Here is a 20,217-nt window from a genome sequence, read left to right on the forward strand (position 1 = left end):
CTCAAAGTGTCCTTGAATGGGTTGAGTACTGTGTAACTCTGTCTCTGAGAGACAGTACAAATGGAACCTACAGTACCACCTACAGTTCCATTTGTACACTCTCAGAGTTATGGGGGTCCTTGAAATTAAAAGGTTTTAGAACCACTGCACACTAAATGGAACATAACCTTAATTAGTATCGCCTGTGAAGGGAGTAGGTAAGCGGCCCGGAAGTAGGAAGAGTGTGCATAGAGCCCGTTATTACATAATAATCGCCTAATCGCCCGTTATTTAAGATAATCATTTTCTTTTGCATAATTGTCAATTGTTTCCACGTTCAAAAATGTCCATCAAAAATAGCAGAAACGGCAGATCTACAAGCTTACAACACGTTACTTCATGACGTGTTGTAAGCTTGACGCTTGTAGCCCTAGATCAACTAATTCCGCCATTTTGTTGGAAAGAAAAACGTATAAACAATTTTTAAATGTGTAAAAGTTATTTGTCACGTCTGCCCATGTGCAGCTGCTTGTGATTAATTACGAAGCCTAAAAGGCAAACAGAAACACAAATTGTTAAACGTTCCAATGTTCAATGCAAAAAAAGGAATTGTGTGACAACTAATCGCTAAAACTTAGCATCGCCGTCCCGCAGGCCACCAACGGCAACATGCTCTACATCGGCATGCACTACTCCTCCCCCACCTCCCCCCTCTCCCCGTCCTCCCACCACCACAACCCCGAGCAGCTCCTCTGCTCCCGGCTGCTGGGCAGCGGGAGGGACGGCGGCCGCCTCGGGAGAGGCGCCAGCGTGGAGGAGGAGATGCTGCTGTCCGGGGAGAGTCTGAGGATGAGAGGCGGAGGAGGAGGAGGAGGAGGAGGGGGGAGCAACTCGGGCCTGGAGTCGGACCTGACGAAGATCCTGGAGGAGGTGCGCTACATCGCCGAGCGCTTCCGCGGCCAGGACGTGGGCGAGAGCGCGTGCAGCGAGTGGAAGTTCGCGGCGGCGGTCATCGACCGGATCTGCCTGATGGCCTTCTCTCTGTTCACCGTGCTCTGCACCATCGGCATGCTCATGTCCGCGCCCAACTTCATCGAGGCCATCTCCAAAGACTTCTTCACCTGAGAGAAGGACTTAACGACCAACTTCAACGAGGCCGTCTCCAAAGACTTCTTCACCTGAGAGAGAGAGGACCAACGCACAGTAGTTACATGTACACACACACACACACACACACACACACACACACACACACCATGTGCATTCATGGTACTGCAACTACGTACAAAACACACTTATAGGGCGCTATTTTCGCCAGCACCATACCCCTTTATCCCTAAACTTCTTTGTCCTTTTTTACTATTTTGAAAAAATAGTTCAAATAGCCAATCTACAAGCTCACAACGTGTCCATGTAGATTGGCTAGTTGAACCATTTTAAAGTGTTTTTTCAAAATAGTAAAATAGGGCAAAGAAGTTTAGTTACAAGCATAAGGCACTGGTGAAAATAGGGCCGTAGCCCCCCCTTTCACATCACAAGCCATGCATGCAGTTATCGAAAATGTATGCATGACACAGTCACACGGAGGATAATTACCCGCTTTGCATTCTTTTTTTTTTTTGGAGAGGATTATCAGACTTTTACAGAGGCCACTTGCCAGGGATTGAAACTGTGTATTATTCATATTTCTTTGGCCAACACACCCTTTGAAATCCCAACTTTTCTAGTTAGTCCATCATCAACCTCTAGTCAGGGGAATTTGTTCAACCTAGAAATGACTGTGTCAGCCAGATGACAAAAGTCATGTCTTTTACAACAGTGGTTCCAAAACTGGGGTCCGGGGACCCCATGCAGGGGTCCTTGAGGGAGTTCCAGGGGGTCCCCAGCTAAATGATAGTTTGGAACCAAATGGACCCTTATGGGTCTGTAACTCTGAGAGTGATACAAATGGACCCTAACAGGTCTATTTGGTTCCATTTGTACACTCAGAGTTAAATTAACATTGCTTTTACAATATAAATTACGTTCTCAGAGATACAAATGCCATTAAATGGGCATCCATAGACTAATGCATGTCAAACTGGGGGTCCAGGTTTAGAATCGTTATGAAAAGTGTGAATGTAAATGTGTCTCTGGACAGTGGTTCTCAACCTGTGGTCCGGGGCCCACTAGTGGGCCGTGAGGATACTGCAAGTGGGGCCCCAAAGTATACGTGTTAGTTCCATTGTACAAAGCCGGAAGACAATCGTTTGATTGATAATTTACAGTGAACGTGCTCTCAAAATGCACGTGCCACGCTCGTCTGACCAATCTCAATCGGCTAAGCATTATGTTATACTTTAGCTATCGAACATGTGAGTAAAAGCAAACAATACAAAATAATATTTTTTTTAATTACAGGATTAAATTAAATCAAAGAAAGACTCGTTCTCTCGTTCTGGCAAAGGCGGGGTTTTGGAGAGAAGAACGAGGTGGTGCGTTCTTGGCATTCTTTGTGTTTAGTGGTCAGATGGGTGGGCCGCGAACGTCTGAGATTTTCAAGTGGGCCCTGATCGAGAAAAGGTTGAGAGCCACTGGTCTAAGAAGTACACTTCAAGTAAAAAAATGGTTTGTAATTAATTTCAATCGCAGTACATTTATAGAAGTCAGCAGGGTTGAAACGCAATGCCGCAAGCGCTTGTCTTGCTAACGGATGGAAGTATTAGGAAGTAATGAGCACAGTAACTTTACTGATGTTTTTTTATAACAACAACGCATTTTATTAACAGGCGGAAAGAAATGGGATCTGGATACATAGTAACTGGACACAATCCAATTCACGAGGCACATTTATATACAGAGGAAATGTGATCTGGATACATAATAAGCAGACACAATCCAGATACAAGACACCTGCTCATATACCAGGTAGAAACGGGGATCAAATATGCACATATTTCGTGGTTCACTTTTTAAAGACTTTAAGGGGAGTGGAAGATGAGAGGACAGGAGAGAGAGGGGTGACATATATCTGTATGTAATCTAACCACACGCGTCACAAATGTAGTGCATATATATATTATGGTGCACACATGCATATCCTGTCACTCCGTTTCTGATCCCTAGTAGAGACGGCATGGAGAGCTGGAGAATATGATAATGTATGCATATGTACAGTAGATGTAAAACGTGTCACCGCCATACATAATACATTTTCTCTCTCTCACTCACTCTGCACGCACACACACACACGCACGCACACACACACAACTTCATGCAACTCTTTCAGATCCAGTACATCAGAATCAGGTTACCATTCATTCTCATAGATCGGTGGTTCTCAACCAGTGGTAATGATGGAAAGTTGGTAACCAAATGGACCCTTATAGATCTTTAACTCTTGCATGCTTTGTAGTGTACAAATGTAAGGGTCCATTTGGTTTAGTTTGCCTATTGCCTCTCCTAAGGTACCAACATCTTTGGTCTGAGAGGCTAAATCACATCAAATGGTGGTTTGTGGCTCAAATGCCGAATAAATATTGGCCCTTGATATGAAAAGGGTTGAAAACCACTGTCGTAGATACTGTACATAATGATCAGGTATCACCTACAGTATATTGTTTATAACTCACCTATAAAGACAACGGTTTCATTAAAGTTCACTTGGTCACAGGTCTTCACTTGGGTTTATATTTCAACCGGATTTGGATAAGCCGTTACTAAACAACAATACACATTTTTTACCAACAATACTTTTGGCTAGATAGAAAATACATAAATCAACTTTAATTTCCACAGACAATAAACAGCACAGAAACATACAGCCTCCAACTACTGTGGGTATTTAGCTGTATGAGGTAGTTTGCAGTAATACTGTAGATAGGTACATAGAAACTACCTCGCAGACAGTCCAACATTACAAAGCCCTGGCTGGCACTACTGTTGAAAGTAACGGAAAGGTAGTACAGTTCAATCAATTCCATCTGTCGTTCACTCTGTATGCCCCATACCTCTGTCTGTCTGTCTGTCCGTCACACTATTGTATACACTGTGAGTGGGTAGAGCAGGGGTAGGCAACCTTTATTATCAAAAGACCCAAAAGAATATTACAATTCTATCTGGAGCCGCAAAATATGTTTATTTTATGAATATTTTATTCAAAGCAAATCAAGTATACCAGTAAGCCAGCAGCGTTGGTGGTGAAAACAAACAAAGGTGTCTTAGCGTTAATACATTCTTTATTTTCCTTCATTAAATGTGCCTACCCCTAGGTTAGAGGCATTTTGGTACCGTGTGTGATTTATTGTATGCATGGACAGTTGAAGGTCATTAATCCGCTCACAGATTATACAACCTAACCGTAAACCGTAACATTTGTTGTGACTTCATTTACCGATATAGAAATTATACATATTCTGTAGAAACGTGTGTGTAAACTGTTGTAAAATAAGTGTGTACAGTACATATGAGGACTCATGGTGCATGTGTTTTTGTTGCCATACTTTACGTGTGTGTGTGTGTGTGTGTGTGTGTGTGTGTGTGTGTGTGTGTGTGTGTGTGTGTGTGTGTGTGTGTGTGTGTGTGTGTGTGTGTGGTGCAGTCGGTAGAGCTGTCAACTACTCACTTCCCTCCGGGGACTTGTTCTCTTCTCGTGTTATCTGCGCCCCGTTGGGGTCAGCGAAAGGGGCCTTTCTGTGTGAAGTGTGCATGTTATCCCGTGTCCCCTAGGTACAAGAAATATGAAGTAATCCTGGTCTCTATACTGCCTCCCACTGGTCAGCCAGGGCGCCTGATGGAGGGGAGAAAGGATCTGATTTGAATACCACGTTCTACGGGGGAAACTCCCCCTGTCAGGTGATTTAAAAAGCCTCCCGCTCACTCCTCATGCATTGAAGGAAGCATGAGCTCAGTTTGGGGCCCTACCCAGGTTGGCAGAGGATTACAGTTTAGGCAATTGGCACTGGGTGAAAAATGGGTTACAAAATTGTGGGATAAAAAATAAAACAAAATGCTCACCACACAGATTTCTCCTGCATAGATAAAAAAAGGTTCCATATTTAATCAGAAAGACCATGTAAATGTCACATTACTGTCCCATGTTTAATCAGAAACCCAGTGATAACGACACATTTCTGTAGTTTGCTTAGAAGAGAAACATTCTTATGTTAAATCTCCATGGTGCAGCAGTGCAGCACACACAGCTCTGACAGGTGATAATGCACAATATACGTACGTATACAGTAGGATGTATGTAGCCCCGGTACTGAGTTACTTAACAGCACACTGCCAGGTACAGCTATGTAGATGTTCATCTGAAGTCTGAAGTTGTACTCACATGACATGCTATACTGTATGTACCTATCTGCAATGCACCAGTGGATTCTGTCATTTGGAAGGAAATGACGTATCGAATCGGAGAGCACATTGTACGCATGTGATGCTGTGTGTATTATTTATGTGGAATATGGTGTAAAAGCAGGTGTGTGTGTGTGTGTGTGTGTGTGTGCGTGCGTGTGCGTGGGGTTTGTGAAAACATCTCACATACACAGAATAACCATCTCTCACACACATATAACTACTACTTACTACAAGCATTCTCACCACTATTATAGACACCCCCCCCCCACACACACACACACACACACCAGTCATTGCAGCATCTTAACTAAAACACTTGTGAACATGGAGGAATTCTTCCGGTTGTCTCAGCATGAGAGCACACATACCCGCACAAAAACAACCAACCATACACACCACGTAAAACACAGACACCTATCATCACTCAACACACACACACACACACACACACACACACACACACACACACTATTGTCCATATGCCCTGTGGTAATTGGTGCATAAAACTGGATTCCTGTTTTAAGAAAGTGCATGATGCAATAACAGCTTAGTCTGACAAGACAGTCAGTCAGTCAGTCAGAGTCAGTCAGGTGTGTAGTAGCCTACTATGGTGTGACAGACAGTATAAGTACAAACTCAAGTACTGTGTGTGTGTGTGTGTGTGTGTGTGTGTGTGTGTGTGTGTGTGTGTGTGTGTGTGTGTGTGTGTGTGTGTGTGTGTGTGAGTGAGTGAGATTGTTTTCTTTAGATTTCTCACAATGTCTCTGTCTCTGCCGTTCATCCTCGATGTTTTTAAATTAAACCAGATTTTTCTGTAGCGATAGCCTGCCTTCCAGAAGGGCTTCTCGGAACATATATATTTGGCAAACATCTATCTATCCACAACAGATTGTCCTGGTGAGAATTCTCCCTGCTATACATTTCATCTCCAACTCTTTCAAGGAATTGGATACTGGAGCTGCCACAAGGGGCCCGGTGCAGGAATTGCTGTGATGAAAGAGCAGGAAATAACTCTTAAACCCAACTCTAATAATATGTAGCAAAGGAAAGCTTGAATGGAAGTTGCAATGGTTGTTTATATATAAAGGTCTGTCTCCCGGGATAATGTTGCTGGAGCTAATACAACATTGGTACATGGTAGACGCGTTGTGTACACTTTTATAATGCTGTTGTATTGTATACCCTTCATATTTATGGAACTCATTAAACGTGGTTAAAATGTACTGCTGAAGCATTCTGTTGAAAATAAAAGACCTGCTGGGATTTCAGAACGAGGAGGCATCATTTCAGCGGTTGTTTGGTGTCACCTACTGGACAGATGGGGTAGTTACAGAAGCTTTTGCAGGCAAGTGGATTAAACACAAACACACACACACACACACACACACACACACACACACACACACACACACACAGTTGTACCAGATAGATATGCTATCTGAATTAAGTAAAGATTATGTTTTAGTTTAAGTTTTTCCACTTTACTTAATTAAAATTCAGATTTTCAATTGTGATTTTTCTGCTGGTCTCAAGGTCTGCATGGTGCAATGACAACCCTGGTGTTGGTAAGAAGGTACTTTTCTGTCCGAAAAACAAAACCCAAATCTGCACAGGGGGACGTATAGTACTAGTACTGTGTAGTAGTTAGTAGTAGGGCGTACGCGTAGGCCTACTTGTAGCCTACATCATGTCCAGGGGGTGTACCTATACATCCTGTCCAGGGGGTGTACTTGTACATCATGTCCAGGGGGTGTACTTGTACATCATGTCCAGGGGGTGTACTTGTACATCATGTCCAGGGGGTGTACTTGTACATCATGTCCAGGGGGTGTACTTGTACATCATGTCCAGGGGGTGTACTTGTCTTGTACATCATGTCCAGGGGGTGTACTTGTACATCATGTCCAGGGGGTGTACTTGTACATCATGTCCAGGGGGTGTACTTGTCTTGTACATCATGTCCAGGGGGTGTACTTGTACATCATGTCCAGGGGGTGTACTTGTCTTGTACATCATGTCCAGGGGGTGTATTACTTGTACACCAAGCTGCCTCAGTCCCGCTACAGAAACAGTTGATAGGCTCCTGCTTACTTAAAGGCTTCACTCACGCCTTTCGACCTTTTCAAATGTTCGGTCCGTGTGTGATGTCGCTCCAATTCATTTTCAATGGGAGTCACATGCTTTGACCAAACATTTTTTGTTTGATGAGGGCCGGGAGCAATCAAACACAAATGTTTGATCCAACCATGTGACTCCCATTGGAAAAGCATTATGGTGGCCCCAAAAAAAACGACCAAACATTTGCTTGATTGGTGTTTGGTACGTGTGAATGAGGGCCTTACACACATGACTGCATCATGCTTCTATTGAAATTAAATGACCCAGCAAACTATCCAAAGGTGCTGATTTGGGCTAATTAGTGCTGAGATGGAGCGTTTGGTCTGCATTAGAAGATGACAACGCCCAACTCATGTAAAAAGAAGGGGAAAAAAGCCTCTGCGCCTCCCCACGCACCCCCTCCCCATATTTCTGACAGATCACAGTTGAGGGGTGGTTTCTCAATTCTGTGGAAGTTTTAGAGGTACTTCATTTCATTTCTCCCTCAGCTTCCTCGTGTTCTGCCGACTGCACACGTCGACTGACGCAGGCTAGGCCTGGATCGGTATAACAAGGCCTGTTCTGCACTCCGAAAAGTACCTCCCTTTGGTGACATAGAAATAAAATAGACATACAATTAAGTTGACTTATTATTTTTGTCTTCACTGTGTCACCTAAGTGGCTCCGTAGTGGAGCACACCTCATTTATTATAGAGGGAATGCACATATGCATAAAGTGAGTGGCAAATCGAGTCAGTGGCAAAGTTAGTTTAATGGCGGCCCTTGAAATTAAAATGTTTTAGAACCGCAGTCCGGAGTCACCTGGATTATAATGTCTCACATCAGTCACTCACTCGTAATGAGACAGTTCTATTACAGAGGTCGGTATGACTGACAAACGAGCAGAAACCTGGTATTGAGGTTGAGAGCACAGAGCCAGCCATACTGAGAGACAACTCGACTCACCCAAACAAACTTGTGTTAATGTCAGTGTTCTGTCGTCAGTGTTTCCAAACACAAGATGGCTTGTGATGATGCGGAGGAGGTGATTGATGAAATGAAATGAGGAGACGTGGTGTTTGGAATGGAAGGCCTGCAGTCTGCACTCTGTGTCTGGGGAAGGACTGACTGAATGCTTTTATACTGACACGTTTTATTCAAAGCATGCCTTAGCTGTGTGTGTGTGTGTGTGTGTGTGTGTGTGTGTGTGTGTGTGTGTGTGTGTGTGTGTGTGTGTGTGTGTGTGTGTGTGTGTGTGTGTGTGTGTGTGTGTGTGTGTGTGTGTGCGCCAACATAGCCAACTCGGAACGTGACAAATCACTTGTTGTCAACCAACACAATATTTTGGTCCGAACAAATAATTACAAAGAAGAAAAACAACAACAAAAAGTATTGTATAACCTGCCCTTTTTTTCTTCTTTCTAATTATTATTATTATTAGTTTGTTGTCATGATTTGTCACATTCCGAGTTGGCTTTGTTCGAGGCCTACAGATCTTTAAATACCGTAAATACTTTTTGAAATGCCTATGTCTAAAATGCATGGGGAATTATTTCCTGGGCCTGTCGTCGTCATGAAACGGGGCGGGACTGTGACGCTCTATAGTGGTGGTATAGATGATGCTCATAACTGCGAGAGTGACTGCAAGAGTGCGTGTGTGTGTGCGTGCGTGCGTCTGTGCATGCGTGTGAACTCCATTGCGCGGCTGCTAGCTTCTAATTGTCTCCATCTGTGAGCGTTTCAGTTTGACCGCTGAGAGGAGAGAAGAAAGCTAACCTGTAATTTAAGTGGGTATATATAACATGGAGGCTACTAATATCACATGCGCACACACCCTTCTCCCTCTGTCTCCCTCATGTATGAGTGGTATAGCCCATATAGCCCTTATAGCACAACCCTAATTCGCCACAACTAATACCCATATTTCCGACACCACACCCCAAGGCTATAGTACCCAACAACCCCAAACCTAATACCCCACAACAAAACCTTAATTAATACCCCACATCCCAACCCTAATACCCCATGACACGACCTAAAAAAACCCAGCTATTCGAGTATCTACTTGCTTATATACCCATCTCTTGCTCTCCCTCTCTCTCCCTGAAGTTGGAGTTGAGACACAACCCAACGCCCTCTCCTCTTCTCTTCCTGCCCAGAGGACAGTTTCCCATAATCAGATGTTCTGTATATAGATGTAACACAGAGAGAGAGAGAGAGAGAACAGATCACAGCTGCTGTTGGGTCCCACCCTACAGTACAACCCCACAACACAGCCTCCAGATGAGCCTGCACAGTACCGCCCAACAACCAGATCCCACAGACACTACCGAAAAGCAGCCGCTGCATCCCGAAAGACGCCTTTACACCAAGGCAGGGTCTTCTGGCAGCTTCCACTTCTTCACCACCTGGTGCTCAGATGTACCTCTGACGTGGTTTTCTTCTTTAAGTGACGCAGGCAGGCTGATTGATTTTGTTTGCTCAAAACTAGAAAGACCTTATATATCTGAGGATGTTGGAGAGATACAGAAACTAGTAAGACTACAGAGTCAGAGAGTCGGAGACAGAAAGAGACACCAGGAGGAAGGCAGGGACAACACATACAGAAAAAGAGGTCAAGAGAACAGGTGAAAGGGAGAAGGACAAAGAGACAGAAAGAGATAGAGTTGGAGAATGAATAGAGACAGAAGTCACATTACATTGTTACACAAACGTAATGTTTGTTAATAATCTCACAAATTGCACTTGAAACGTCAGAAAACCACCCAGTCCTACTCCCCAACAGACATAGCAGGCCTGCAAACAGAATGGAATGAAAAAACTTGAGATGTTTTGTTTTGAAAATGAGACTGTGTTCAAGTCTGTTTATTCACTTCTCATGTTAAAATTCACAGAGGATTAAAAAAGAATTAAGGATACTGAAAATGATAAAATAGTAAAATAGCAAATGTCACTGTTGATAAAACAACAATCCAAGTAGATTGAAACAATATTAATCCTAATATTAATTGTACTTAAAAAAAACATGTAAAGAATAGAAATAAATGATCAACAGTAAAATGACTAGATGAGATGTTTTGATAACCAAGTGGCTGACTGGTTTACTGCTTTAGAATACTGCTTTAGAATCCTCCATGTTTTAATACTGCACTAGCTGTCTGCCTGTCCAACCAAAAACAATGACTTAAATAGGCATCACTGTCCTCAATATATCGAATACCAATAAAGCACATTGGATTTGAAGTAATCTGTTCTTAAAGGACAATTCTGTTCCGTTGAAGCTGTTTGTTTCTGACGACTCCAACTCTAAGGTAAAGTGTCTTCTTCCATAAATATAATAAATAACATCCAATAACCAAGAGCAACCTGTCCATCTGTCTCAGTGACCAATCAGACGTCCGTCTCTCGCCTCATCTTTTCTTCAGTTTTTTGTACTATTTCTTTCATACGTCCGTTGAAATGCCAGTGGTTCTCAAAGCTATTCATTTCAAGGACCCCTGTGTATCTCCGAGAGCGTACAAATACAAATATGACACCTCAGACACACACGGCACAGTCTTCAGGCCAGTGGCTGTCTAGTGTCAGCTGTCCCAACTGAGCACACAAAGCTCAGATTGGGCTGTTGTCGAGCAACGTAGCCCAACACAGTTTAGAAGTGTATATTCATGGATTAGTTTTTGAGACACACTCTGCCTAACAAAAGTGACACTAGGCTAAAATGTGTCCCTGTACCCCACTTTGAGAACCACTGCATTATGGGATGTCACCTTTGCGTTGTATTCCTCCATACCAACTCCAACCTTCTCCTCTCTACTGAGCAGGCTATAGACTGGACAGTTGTAACCAGTGTTGATTTCGTCAACTAAAAACTATGATGAAGAAATGTTCGTCGACTACCTTTTTTCACTGACGAAGACTACATGGAAACTACATGAAAAGCTATGATGACTAAAAGTAAGACTAAATGTATTTTATCAACAAATAAAAACTAGACTATTCAAAAGACTATGAATACAATCAAAATAAATTTGCTGCCCAAATCAACACTGGTTGTAACCACTTAAAGTCCCCCAGTCAATCTTTTTCTGTTTACTGTTAAATTTGTGGGGAAAGCATTCACTGAATATAGCCGATCAACAAGCTCACAGCTTATGACCTAGCTATTGGTTTTCCTAACGTTTTCACCACAGTACGGATGCATGGGGTTTAAGTGGTTAATCGGAACTGAGCATGCTCGGTAGACCGGATAGACTGTATAGAGGTAAACTCTTAATATTATTTAAATGATAATTTCTCATTGCTTGTTCATCAAGTTCTTTCCCTGTTCCGACATTGTTCAATGTGATTCATTATGATAATGCTATATTTTGGTATGCACAAACTGCTGCCAACACTGATAAAAGACAATACAGGAAATGATAACGAGTATTATTTCGTTATAAATAAAAAGAAAAAGCCCCCCCCCCCCCCCCCCCCACACACACCCCCAAGTCTCAAATAGGTTATTGGACATTCACCATATTTATATTTTAGAACAGGTTTGTTCTTGGTCTTGGAGAGCATAAAGTCTGTTCTCTCATAATGGTATGTTTTGGTCAATTTCTCTTTTTGAAACATAATATTAATTTCATGCCATCCCAAGTACACAATTTGAAGTGCATTGATCGGCGATGAGTTCAGTCCGTATTGGTTGACTTGATGATCCATGATTTCTACTGATGAATGCAGGGACCATGTCTCATTGAAGGGGTCGCTGTCACACTGACACCCTGAGATGTCCCTTCACACACCCGTCTCACCATCGTTCAACCCATTTCTCTTCAACCACTTAAACCCTATACTTGTTTGACCGGAGTCCCTCAGGGCTTATATATACTACTAGTGTATTTACTGTTTTCGCTCAAATATCTTTGCAGAAAATAGTCGATCTAAAAGATAGTCGTGCGCTATTTTCTCTGAAACCTTTCCCCACTATATGCGGATGCTGCAGGGGTAAAGGTTCAACTTTCAACTTTCAAAATGTTTCTAAATCTACAAGATCTGCAGGCTCACATCATGTCGCATTTGCGACACATTGTGTGACCTTGTAGATCGGCTACGTTTCTAAACAGCCTTAGTATAAAAATACGGGGTATAAGTGGTTAGTGGTTACGTTGAAATGTGATCTTTTCTCTCTTTCATCCTCTCTCTCTCTCTCTCTCTCTCTCTCTCTCTCTACCAGCTGAACAGGTTCATGAAGCTCTGGAAGCCGTGCTCTCCGAAGAAGTCGAAGGACCCCTCAGACGTGCCCAGGTGGATCAGCAGCAGGACCAGCAGCACGATGGCCAGCAGCGGGACCAGTAAGTTCCACCCGGCAGCCAGGATGTTGTACCACTTCGCCTTGTCACTGCACTCCTGAGCCAACTGGAGGTTCCCCTGAGTCTTCTGGTCTCTGGCCTTGGGGGGAGAGAGAGAGAGAGAGAGAGAGAAGGCAGAAGGGGATTATTAGGTTTTCCATTCTACTCAGATTCTTTGGAAATATTGTATTCTGACCGGGCACCCATTTTGGTGTTAGCATCATGTTATGCTTTATCTATTGAAAAAATAGCAGATCTACAAGCTCATATCGCGCCACCGAGTGGCGCGATACGAGCTTGTAGGTCTGCTATTTTTTGAAAAATCGAACGACTGACATTTTTAGAATCTGATCTCAGGTCAGAATGGGTTAATCAGACCAGTGTGTGTCCAGTGGAAAACTCGTATGAATCTGATCTCAGGTCAGAATGGGTTAAGCATATCGCAGCCCTACTCAAAGATACTTTAGATGAAATCTGGAGGGGCTAACCGGGAACAGTGAAGCACAACACAGGACACAGGACACAGGACACAGGACACAGACACACGCACTCACACACACACACACACACACACACACACACACACACACACACACACACACACACACACACACACACACACACACACACGCACACACACACACACACACACACACACACACATGTACTGTACAAAGCCATGTAATGTACAAAGCCATGTTCAAGACTGTGTCAGTGTGGGCAGGCCGTCTACAAATGTCAGGCTCCAGCTGAAGTGCATTCTGTTCATGTCGAGGTCCTTCGCCATGCCAGCCCCGCTCTATCATTTGCCAGCAGCACTCACCCATTAGGAAGATGCCAATTACTCCATATTTAACTCACTAGAGGCTTTAATTTGAACTTTACTGGCCCCGTCAAGTGCATCCGCATGTTGCAGTCATACGTCCATCCGTGGAAATATACAGGACTTATAAATAAAGATCACAAGCATGCCTGCATACTGTACAAACACACACACACACACACTCCGCTCCGCTCCTCTGTGGTCAGCTTTGCAGAGGTTGTTCTGTTTTAGGTACATGTATTAATCACACAGTTTGGTCTTGGATAACTTCAGGCTTCTCTGCAGTGTACAGAGAGTGCAGTACAATGATGCAGTATTTATTTTCTTGGAGCAACAAGGAGGGAACGGAGTAGGTACCAATGATCCTCCAGCTGTCTGCACCACCCGATTCAGCTGATGTTGTTCTTGTGCCTTGTGAGGCTATACTGAACCACTTCATAAGCCCTATGAATAATGAAGATAAACCAATCTGAAAGTCACAACGCATCGCACTGTGACGATTTGTGAGCTTGTAGATCTCATTGTTTTTTAAATTGTTGGACTGATATCAAGTGATGAAAGCAAGACATGATTTTGTGCAACAAACATTGAAATTTTGTCCAATGTTTAATCCACCCCAAATTTCATTCACATGGGTGGTTTAATCAACGGAGAGCCCAAAGCAATTCCATTTGCATCCATAGGGGGCGCCGCAAATGCGGAATTTTACAACGTTTATTGCAAAAAAAAATGCCTTTTGGGGGATAAATCCACTATGTTTGCGATAGCGTAGCCTGTCGTGCGCTATTGCGAGACAGGACAATTCCCTCCCAATCAGTAATGTGATCTGTCACATCGCATCACCCACACTGACTGTACATCATTTGGTGTTCATATATTCAGAACGGGTAGTTAAAATGAAGGCCTAATCATACTCCAGTTTTAGGTCAAAAGGTGACCACCGAAACGGTGGTTAGTAAAAACAGAGACATGTTTTGGGGTGAGTAGCTTTCCCAACCACCATGGTGCAGGTCACCTTATATCACCTAAAACTGGAGTAGGCCTTTAGAGCCATATAGGCCATATAGTGTTGACACGTTTGATTAAATGGAAGACAACCGACGGAATGAACAATTATCACAGAGACGTTCGAAATAAATAAAATCCAGACAAGAAAAGGATTTTAGTTTAGTTTCGTTTTTTGTTTGATGTAGCTACAGTCCCCAGACAAGCTAGCAGCACACACAGTAGGAGAAACGTTCTGTATTTAGTCTGTTTTTGCATCTGTATAGTTCCATTCCTGTGGCAGAGGGCACACCAGTCTCCCTTTCCGGCCAAACAGTTTAGTTTGACCACTCCAGTAAAAAAAGTGGAGAAGACATTTCTGTTTTTTAATGTGTTGCTTTTCATTTCATAACAGAAGAACCATACTTTTCTTCCCCTCTCTTACATTTTAGCATTGATGACTTTCTTATCCAGATACTTCCAAAGGAAACAGCTAAATAAATGTACCACGAACGCACCAGCTGTAAAGAGTAGCAACGTGTGAGACGTGTAATAATGGACACAATGTTACTGTGATCCTAGAAAGATGGTGGAAGGAGGAAGTACAGAACCACAACTGAGGCGGCCGTAGCTATGTGGGTAGAGAGAGGCCTGTCTGGGAAGCGGAAAAGTTGCCGCTTTGACCCTCTGCCTAGTGTGTCCCTGACACTTAACCCTTAACAACTCTCCCCCCATGCACTCATCTGAGCCGGCCATCTACTGGGTGAAACCTCCCTCCACTGGGGACCAGAAAAATGAAAGAGAACATTTTAAATAAAGACTACGGGCTATTATTACAGGGCGTAGAGGAGGATGTTGTGGGAGGGATATCATCATCAGGTACAATTACACATGTGTGGTGGAATACGTCACGTAGCGTTTCACTGTTCAAACAGCCTCTAACCCTAAACTCTAATTTAAGTCTACATTTATTCATATTTGTTTTTCTTGAAAAAGGAAGCTCTTCAATTGCAGAAAACCATCTATTAGAGCTCATCAACTAAGAACACCACCCTAAAGTTATTTTTTTTTAACCACATGAGCATCCGCATATAGGTTCTAAACTATAAGTCCGCTCCTTTTTTCCCCCTGTACACCAAATCTCTTTGCCGAAAACAGCAGATGTACAAGCTCACAACAAATACAATCTTATTATTACTCTTTTTTTATTGTGGTGAAAAACAGGAAATTTTTGTCGTGAATGTTGACATTTTAGTGTTTTACAGATAGTTGTCGGGACACACGACGCTCAGCTTGAAAGCAGCACACAATCCCAAACAAACTTGACATCTGCTCACCATACCTTGAAGCCTAAAGGCACTCACTCATCTGCCTAAGTAGTTTAATTGAAACTGTGTGTTACTTCAAATAGCACTGGAGGTTCCTTGTGCCTTGTTAGTTTTTACTGACTCTACACTGTAATGTTTCGCTGTAGTAGACGACTTTGCTTTTATCTGTCTTGTCATCGTTTTGGGGCCTGTTTGGACCTTTACCCAACTGTTAAATTGAAAGTGGCTATGATCATTAATATGCTAAGTAAGTTACCTTGACCTTTGAAACTTTGTTAAATGCCCCCGTGGGCCGGCCGTACGTGGCGAGCTATACAACCCGAACATGACCCAGGTGTTAATGAGAAGAACCGATTCAGGAATAGCTGAGTCGGCGAGTTATTTTTGTCACTGTCACTGTCACTGTCTCCCTGTCTGCTGATGTCCAGTAGCGCTGTGCGCCGCTCTCGCCCCCGGGGTCAGCAGACTTGTTGGCAGATCGAGGGCTTGAAGTTACTTGGTTCTTCTGTTGGAGATGATTACAGATACTGTCACTATTTCAGGCCTGCCGCCGTTCCACTGTGGTGACAGGGCTAGCCACACACCATGCTACGCCCTGTACTTTGCATGGCTCCATGCTAGCCTTGGATGGAGTTTTAGGTTGACTCTTTACAAGCCTTACATAAAGTGAGACTGACTGGATTAAAAAGAAAATGTTGCAGAATATAAATTGGAGCTTATACTGTAGCATAGTCATAATTATCATAACCATCGTGTGTGTGTGTGTGTGTGTGTGTGTGTGTGTGTGTGTGTGTGTGTGTGTGTGTGTGTGTGTGTGTGTGTGTGTGTGTGCGTGTGCGTGCGTGCGTGCGTGCGTGCGTGCGGGCATACCATATTACCATCTCAGAGCTGGGCTATATGGGTGCAGACAATTTGTCTTTATATTTGGCAGCCTAGGGCATACACGTACAGACTGGTTGTTAACCCAATTCTGAACGGGCACCCATTTTGGTGTCGGCATCATGTTATGCTTTAGCTATTGAAAAATAGCAGATCTACAAGCTCATATCGCGCCACCGAGTGGCGCGATACGAGCTTGTAGGTCTGCTATTTTTGAAAAATCGAAGAGCGACTGACATTTCTAGAATCTGATCTCAGGTCAGAATGGGGTTCATCAGACCAGTGTGTGTCCAGCGGAAACCTCGTATGAATCTGATCTCAGGTCAGCCGCCATATATGGTGGAGACATTGTTACGTTCTACCCATAGAGTACTGAGTGACATGCCTATTGTACCTTGAAAGCACATGCCATGATGTTGTAAGTGTAACTCCAATGAACCTATTTGTGTCCTTGTATGCTTCTCCTTTGAGCGGACATAAATAAATGGTTAAAGTGTGTGTGTGTGTGTGTGTGTGTGTGTGTGTGTGTGTGTGTGTGTGTGTGTGTGTGTGTGTGTGTGTGTGTGTGTGTGTGTGTGTGTGTGTGTGTGTGTGTGTGTGTGTGTGTGTGTGTGTGCGTGCGTTCGTGTGTCAACACTAACTGACTGAGAGATCAGCACTCAGTCATACTATGTGCTTCCAACAGGATCTTATGAAATGTCTCACAGAAAGTATATTGGACAAAAAGAGATTGTTACATTTATTTGGAAGGTATAGGAAATGTCCCATAGAAATATTATGGAACAAAATCAGTAGTTCCGTTAAAAAAATATAATTGAATAATTTGAAAATCCATGTGTGCAGACAGTCTCAACAATATGGAAAAAGAAGACTAAAGGACATGTTTACTGACAGCCCAAGGATCAATCATTCTCTCTCTCTCTCTCTCTCTCTCTCTCTCTCTCTCTCTCTCTCTCTCACCTTGATGGAGTAGATGAGTGCGAAGAATCCCAGGCAGCAGAAGTTGACGTAGAGGGTGTTGCACAGCGACCAGAGCAGGTAATCTCGCGGGGGGCACTTGTCGGCCGCGTGGCCCATGTTGACGGCCGTGGAGCCGTTGGCCTTGCGACCCGACTTGTTGGTGAGCGGGGTGCAGTCGGACGGATAGTTGTACGAATGGTTGTCCATGGCGACGGCGGTCGGTCGGTCGGTCACTCGGTTGTTCAAAGGGAGCCCTGTTGTTGCGTTGGTCCCCTTGGAGAGGCTGGTAGACACAGACGCTTTTCCCTTGCTGATGCGTTTGTGTGTTTGCGTGGAGGTCTCCTGAGCAGAGCAGGTGCCCCGTGTGGAAGGGGCTTATATTCCCAAGAGGGAGGAGGGTGGTGACTGGGAGGTGGCTGGGTAGTAACAGGGTAGTTATACTGGGTGGTGACTGGGAGAAGATGCACTGGGCAGGGTGGTGACCTAGTACACAGCACTGTTATTATGTGGTCAGGCCTGAGAGAGAGAGAGAGAGAGAGAGAGAGAGAGAGATGGAGGAGGGTAAGTGGGAGAGAGAGACAGGGAAGGAGAGTGAAAGGGTGTGAGAGAGAAAGAGAGTGAGGCAGAGAGGGTGAGACAGAAAGGGTGAGAGACAGAGACGTGAGATTTGTAACAGAGAAGAGGATGAGACAGGGTGAGAGAGACATGTGTGTGGTGAGGGATGAATGTTGTGCGTGTGTGCGTGCGTGCGTGCGTGCGTGCGTGCGTGCATGCTTGGGAATGTATGTGTGTGAAAGTGCGTTACGGTGGAGTAATGCCAGAGTTTACTAAAGTTTATCTCTTAACCCAAACTCTTACCAATTGTTAGGATTCGGAATCTTTCAAATATTCCGCAGCAGTGACACAAAATGTATTTTTGAGAATGCCATGCAGTCAAATAGTAATACTTTGTGTTGTTTAAAGGTAGGATAAGTGAGAGCGGGAGAGATGCACTATATGCACTTATATGCAGTGTGTGTAATTATTCAAAGATTAATCAAAAATCCTTATTTTTGTCATCAGCAAAAACAAATGTTTGCCTTACAATTTTTTACCAGGAAAAATACTTACCATGTGTCACAGTGCTGCCTTTAAAAAATGTCCAAGGGGAAAAATGAACCTAGCGACCCCCAGTGCTTATCAGACTACAAGAGGTAGTGGAGATATATGTGGAGAGTGATGGGTCCCCCAAGTGGCTACAGTTGGTGACTGATTCATAGACGTTTGTAGCCTACACACTATTTGCAAAGATGCCAACAACAGCACTGGGTCTGGGGGATTCTAACCCGTGTCTGCGGTGGTGGTCGGATCTCATTATCCAGTGAGTGAGCAGGTAAGACTTAACCCATTTTGACCTGAGATCAGATTCTAAAAATGTCTTCTACATCCTGACTGTAATGTCCAAGCCCTATGCTTGAACACTGTGGTTGGCTGACGGCAAGGAGGATGTTCAGACGTGTGCTCAAATAAACTGAAAGCCCAAACTTGTCCATTGAGTTCACAAACAAAGATATTTATTAGCTGCTCTGTCACCTCAGCATACAATAAATACTTACATAAATAAACTGTTCAGGATACATGACTACAGCTCAAAGAAACACAGTTGAAAAACATTGTGCCTCTGCCAATCAGCAACACCTGCTGCTTGATTGGGGCCCATTAAATACCCAAGCAACCTGGGTCTAGCCCACGCCCTGTGGTGACATCATCAAATGAGTACTACAATGCTACTAGACATCATATGGCTCTTACACTGACAGTTTTCTGAAAAAGCTTTGTTTCTATGTCAGTGGTTCTTCGATTTTTCAAAAAAAGCAGACCTACAAGCTCGTAGCTATGAGCTTGTAGATATGCTATTTTTCAATAGCTAAAGCATAACATAATGCTTCCCGCCCAAAATGGTTAAACATGACACATGTAAGGCTGTTGACGGCCCCACACACACACACATGCACGTGCACACGCATGTGCGCGCGCACACACACACACACACACACACACACACACACACACACACACACACACACACACACACACACACACACACACACACACACACACACACACACACACACACACACACACACACTATATTGCAGAAATCAAACCTGTGACTTCTCTCTGGTCTATCCCCTCCTACTGCCCCTTAGGCTTAGGGAGTATCTGTTCTGATTTAATACCATCCATGTCAGAACAGACATGGATGGTTTACAACAGGACCAGGCCTGCCCACTGTTGATGGATTCATTAACTTAACACCAGCTTTGAAGGCTTTTTTGAGGGCTTTTTTAAATACACTTAGATATACATACTATTTAGTATTTATTATAGTTAGTGTGGTTGCCCACCAGACTATAGTAACAATATAATAATACGTCATCATCATCATTGTCGTTATCATACTGTACTTAATTGCAACACACTTGCAGTTTCCCAGAATTGCACCTCCTTTCTA

At 43.6% G+C, this 20,217-nt stretch overlaps 2 protein-coding genes across 2 annotated transcripts in view; one reads left to right on the plus strand and one right to left on the minus strand.

Annotated features, from left to right (window-relative positions):
• Positions 1-1,197, plus strand: part of LOC310858045 (neuronal acetylcholine receptor subunit alpha-7-like) — a gene marked incomplete at its 5' end in the record, with an annotated part of 75,070 nt that extends 73,873 nt beyond the window's left edge. Inside the window, one exon of the mRNA XM_083764093.1 lies at positions 634-1,197. Coding sequence (XP_083620219.1) covers positions 634-1,104 — 471 coding nt within the window. The 3' untranslated portion in view covers positions 1,105-1,197. The remainder of the gene's footprint in view (positions 1-633) is intronic.
• An 11,398-nt stretch (positions 1,198-12,595) lies between these two features.
• ifitm5 (interferon induced transmembrane protein 5) lies at positions 12,596-17,980 on the minus strand. The gene is made up of 2 exons (XM_083762564.1): positions 17,724-17,980; positions 12,596-12,849 (listed from the first exon to the last, which is right to left on the minus strand). The coding sequence occupies exons 1-2, from the start codon at positions 17,928-17,930 to the stop codon at positions 12,628-12,630; spliced, it is 429 nt and encodes a 142-aa protein (XP_083618690.1). The 5' UTR covers positions 17,931-17,980; the 3' UTR covers positions 12,596-12,627.
• Positions 17,981-20,217: the final 2,237 nt, after the last annotated feature.

This window comes from Protomyctophum parallelum (assembly GCF_964188405.1).
Source record: "Protomyctophum parallelum genome assembly, chromosome: 4".
NCBI classification, from domain to species: Eukaryota; Metazoa; Chordata; class Actinopteri; order Myctophiformes; family Myctophidae; genus Protomyctophum; species Protomyctophum parallelum.

Bases quoted from the DNA above. Each gene is read 5' to 3' on its own strand.
- ifitm5 (XM_083762564.1), bottom strand. From the start codon at position 17,930: ATGGACAACCATTCGTACAACTATCCGTCCGACTGCACCCCGCTCACC. The intron at 12,850-17,723 runs GTGAGAGAGAGA...TCTCCCCCCAAG, and splicing joins CACTCATCTACTCCATCAAG to GCCAGAGACCAGAAGACTCA.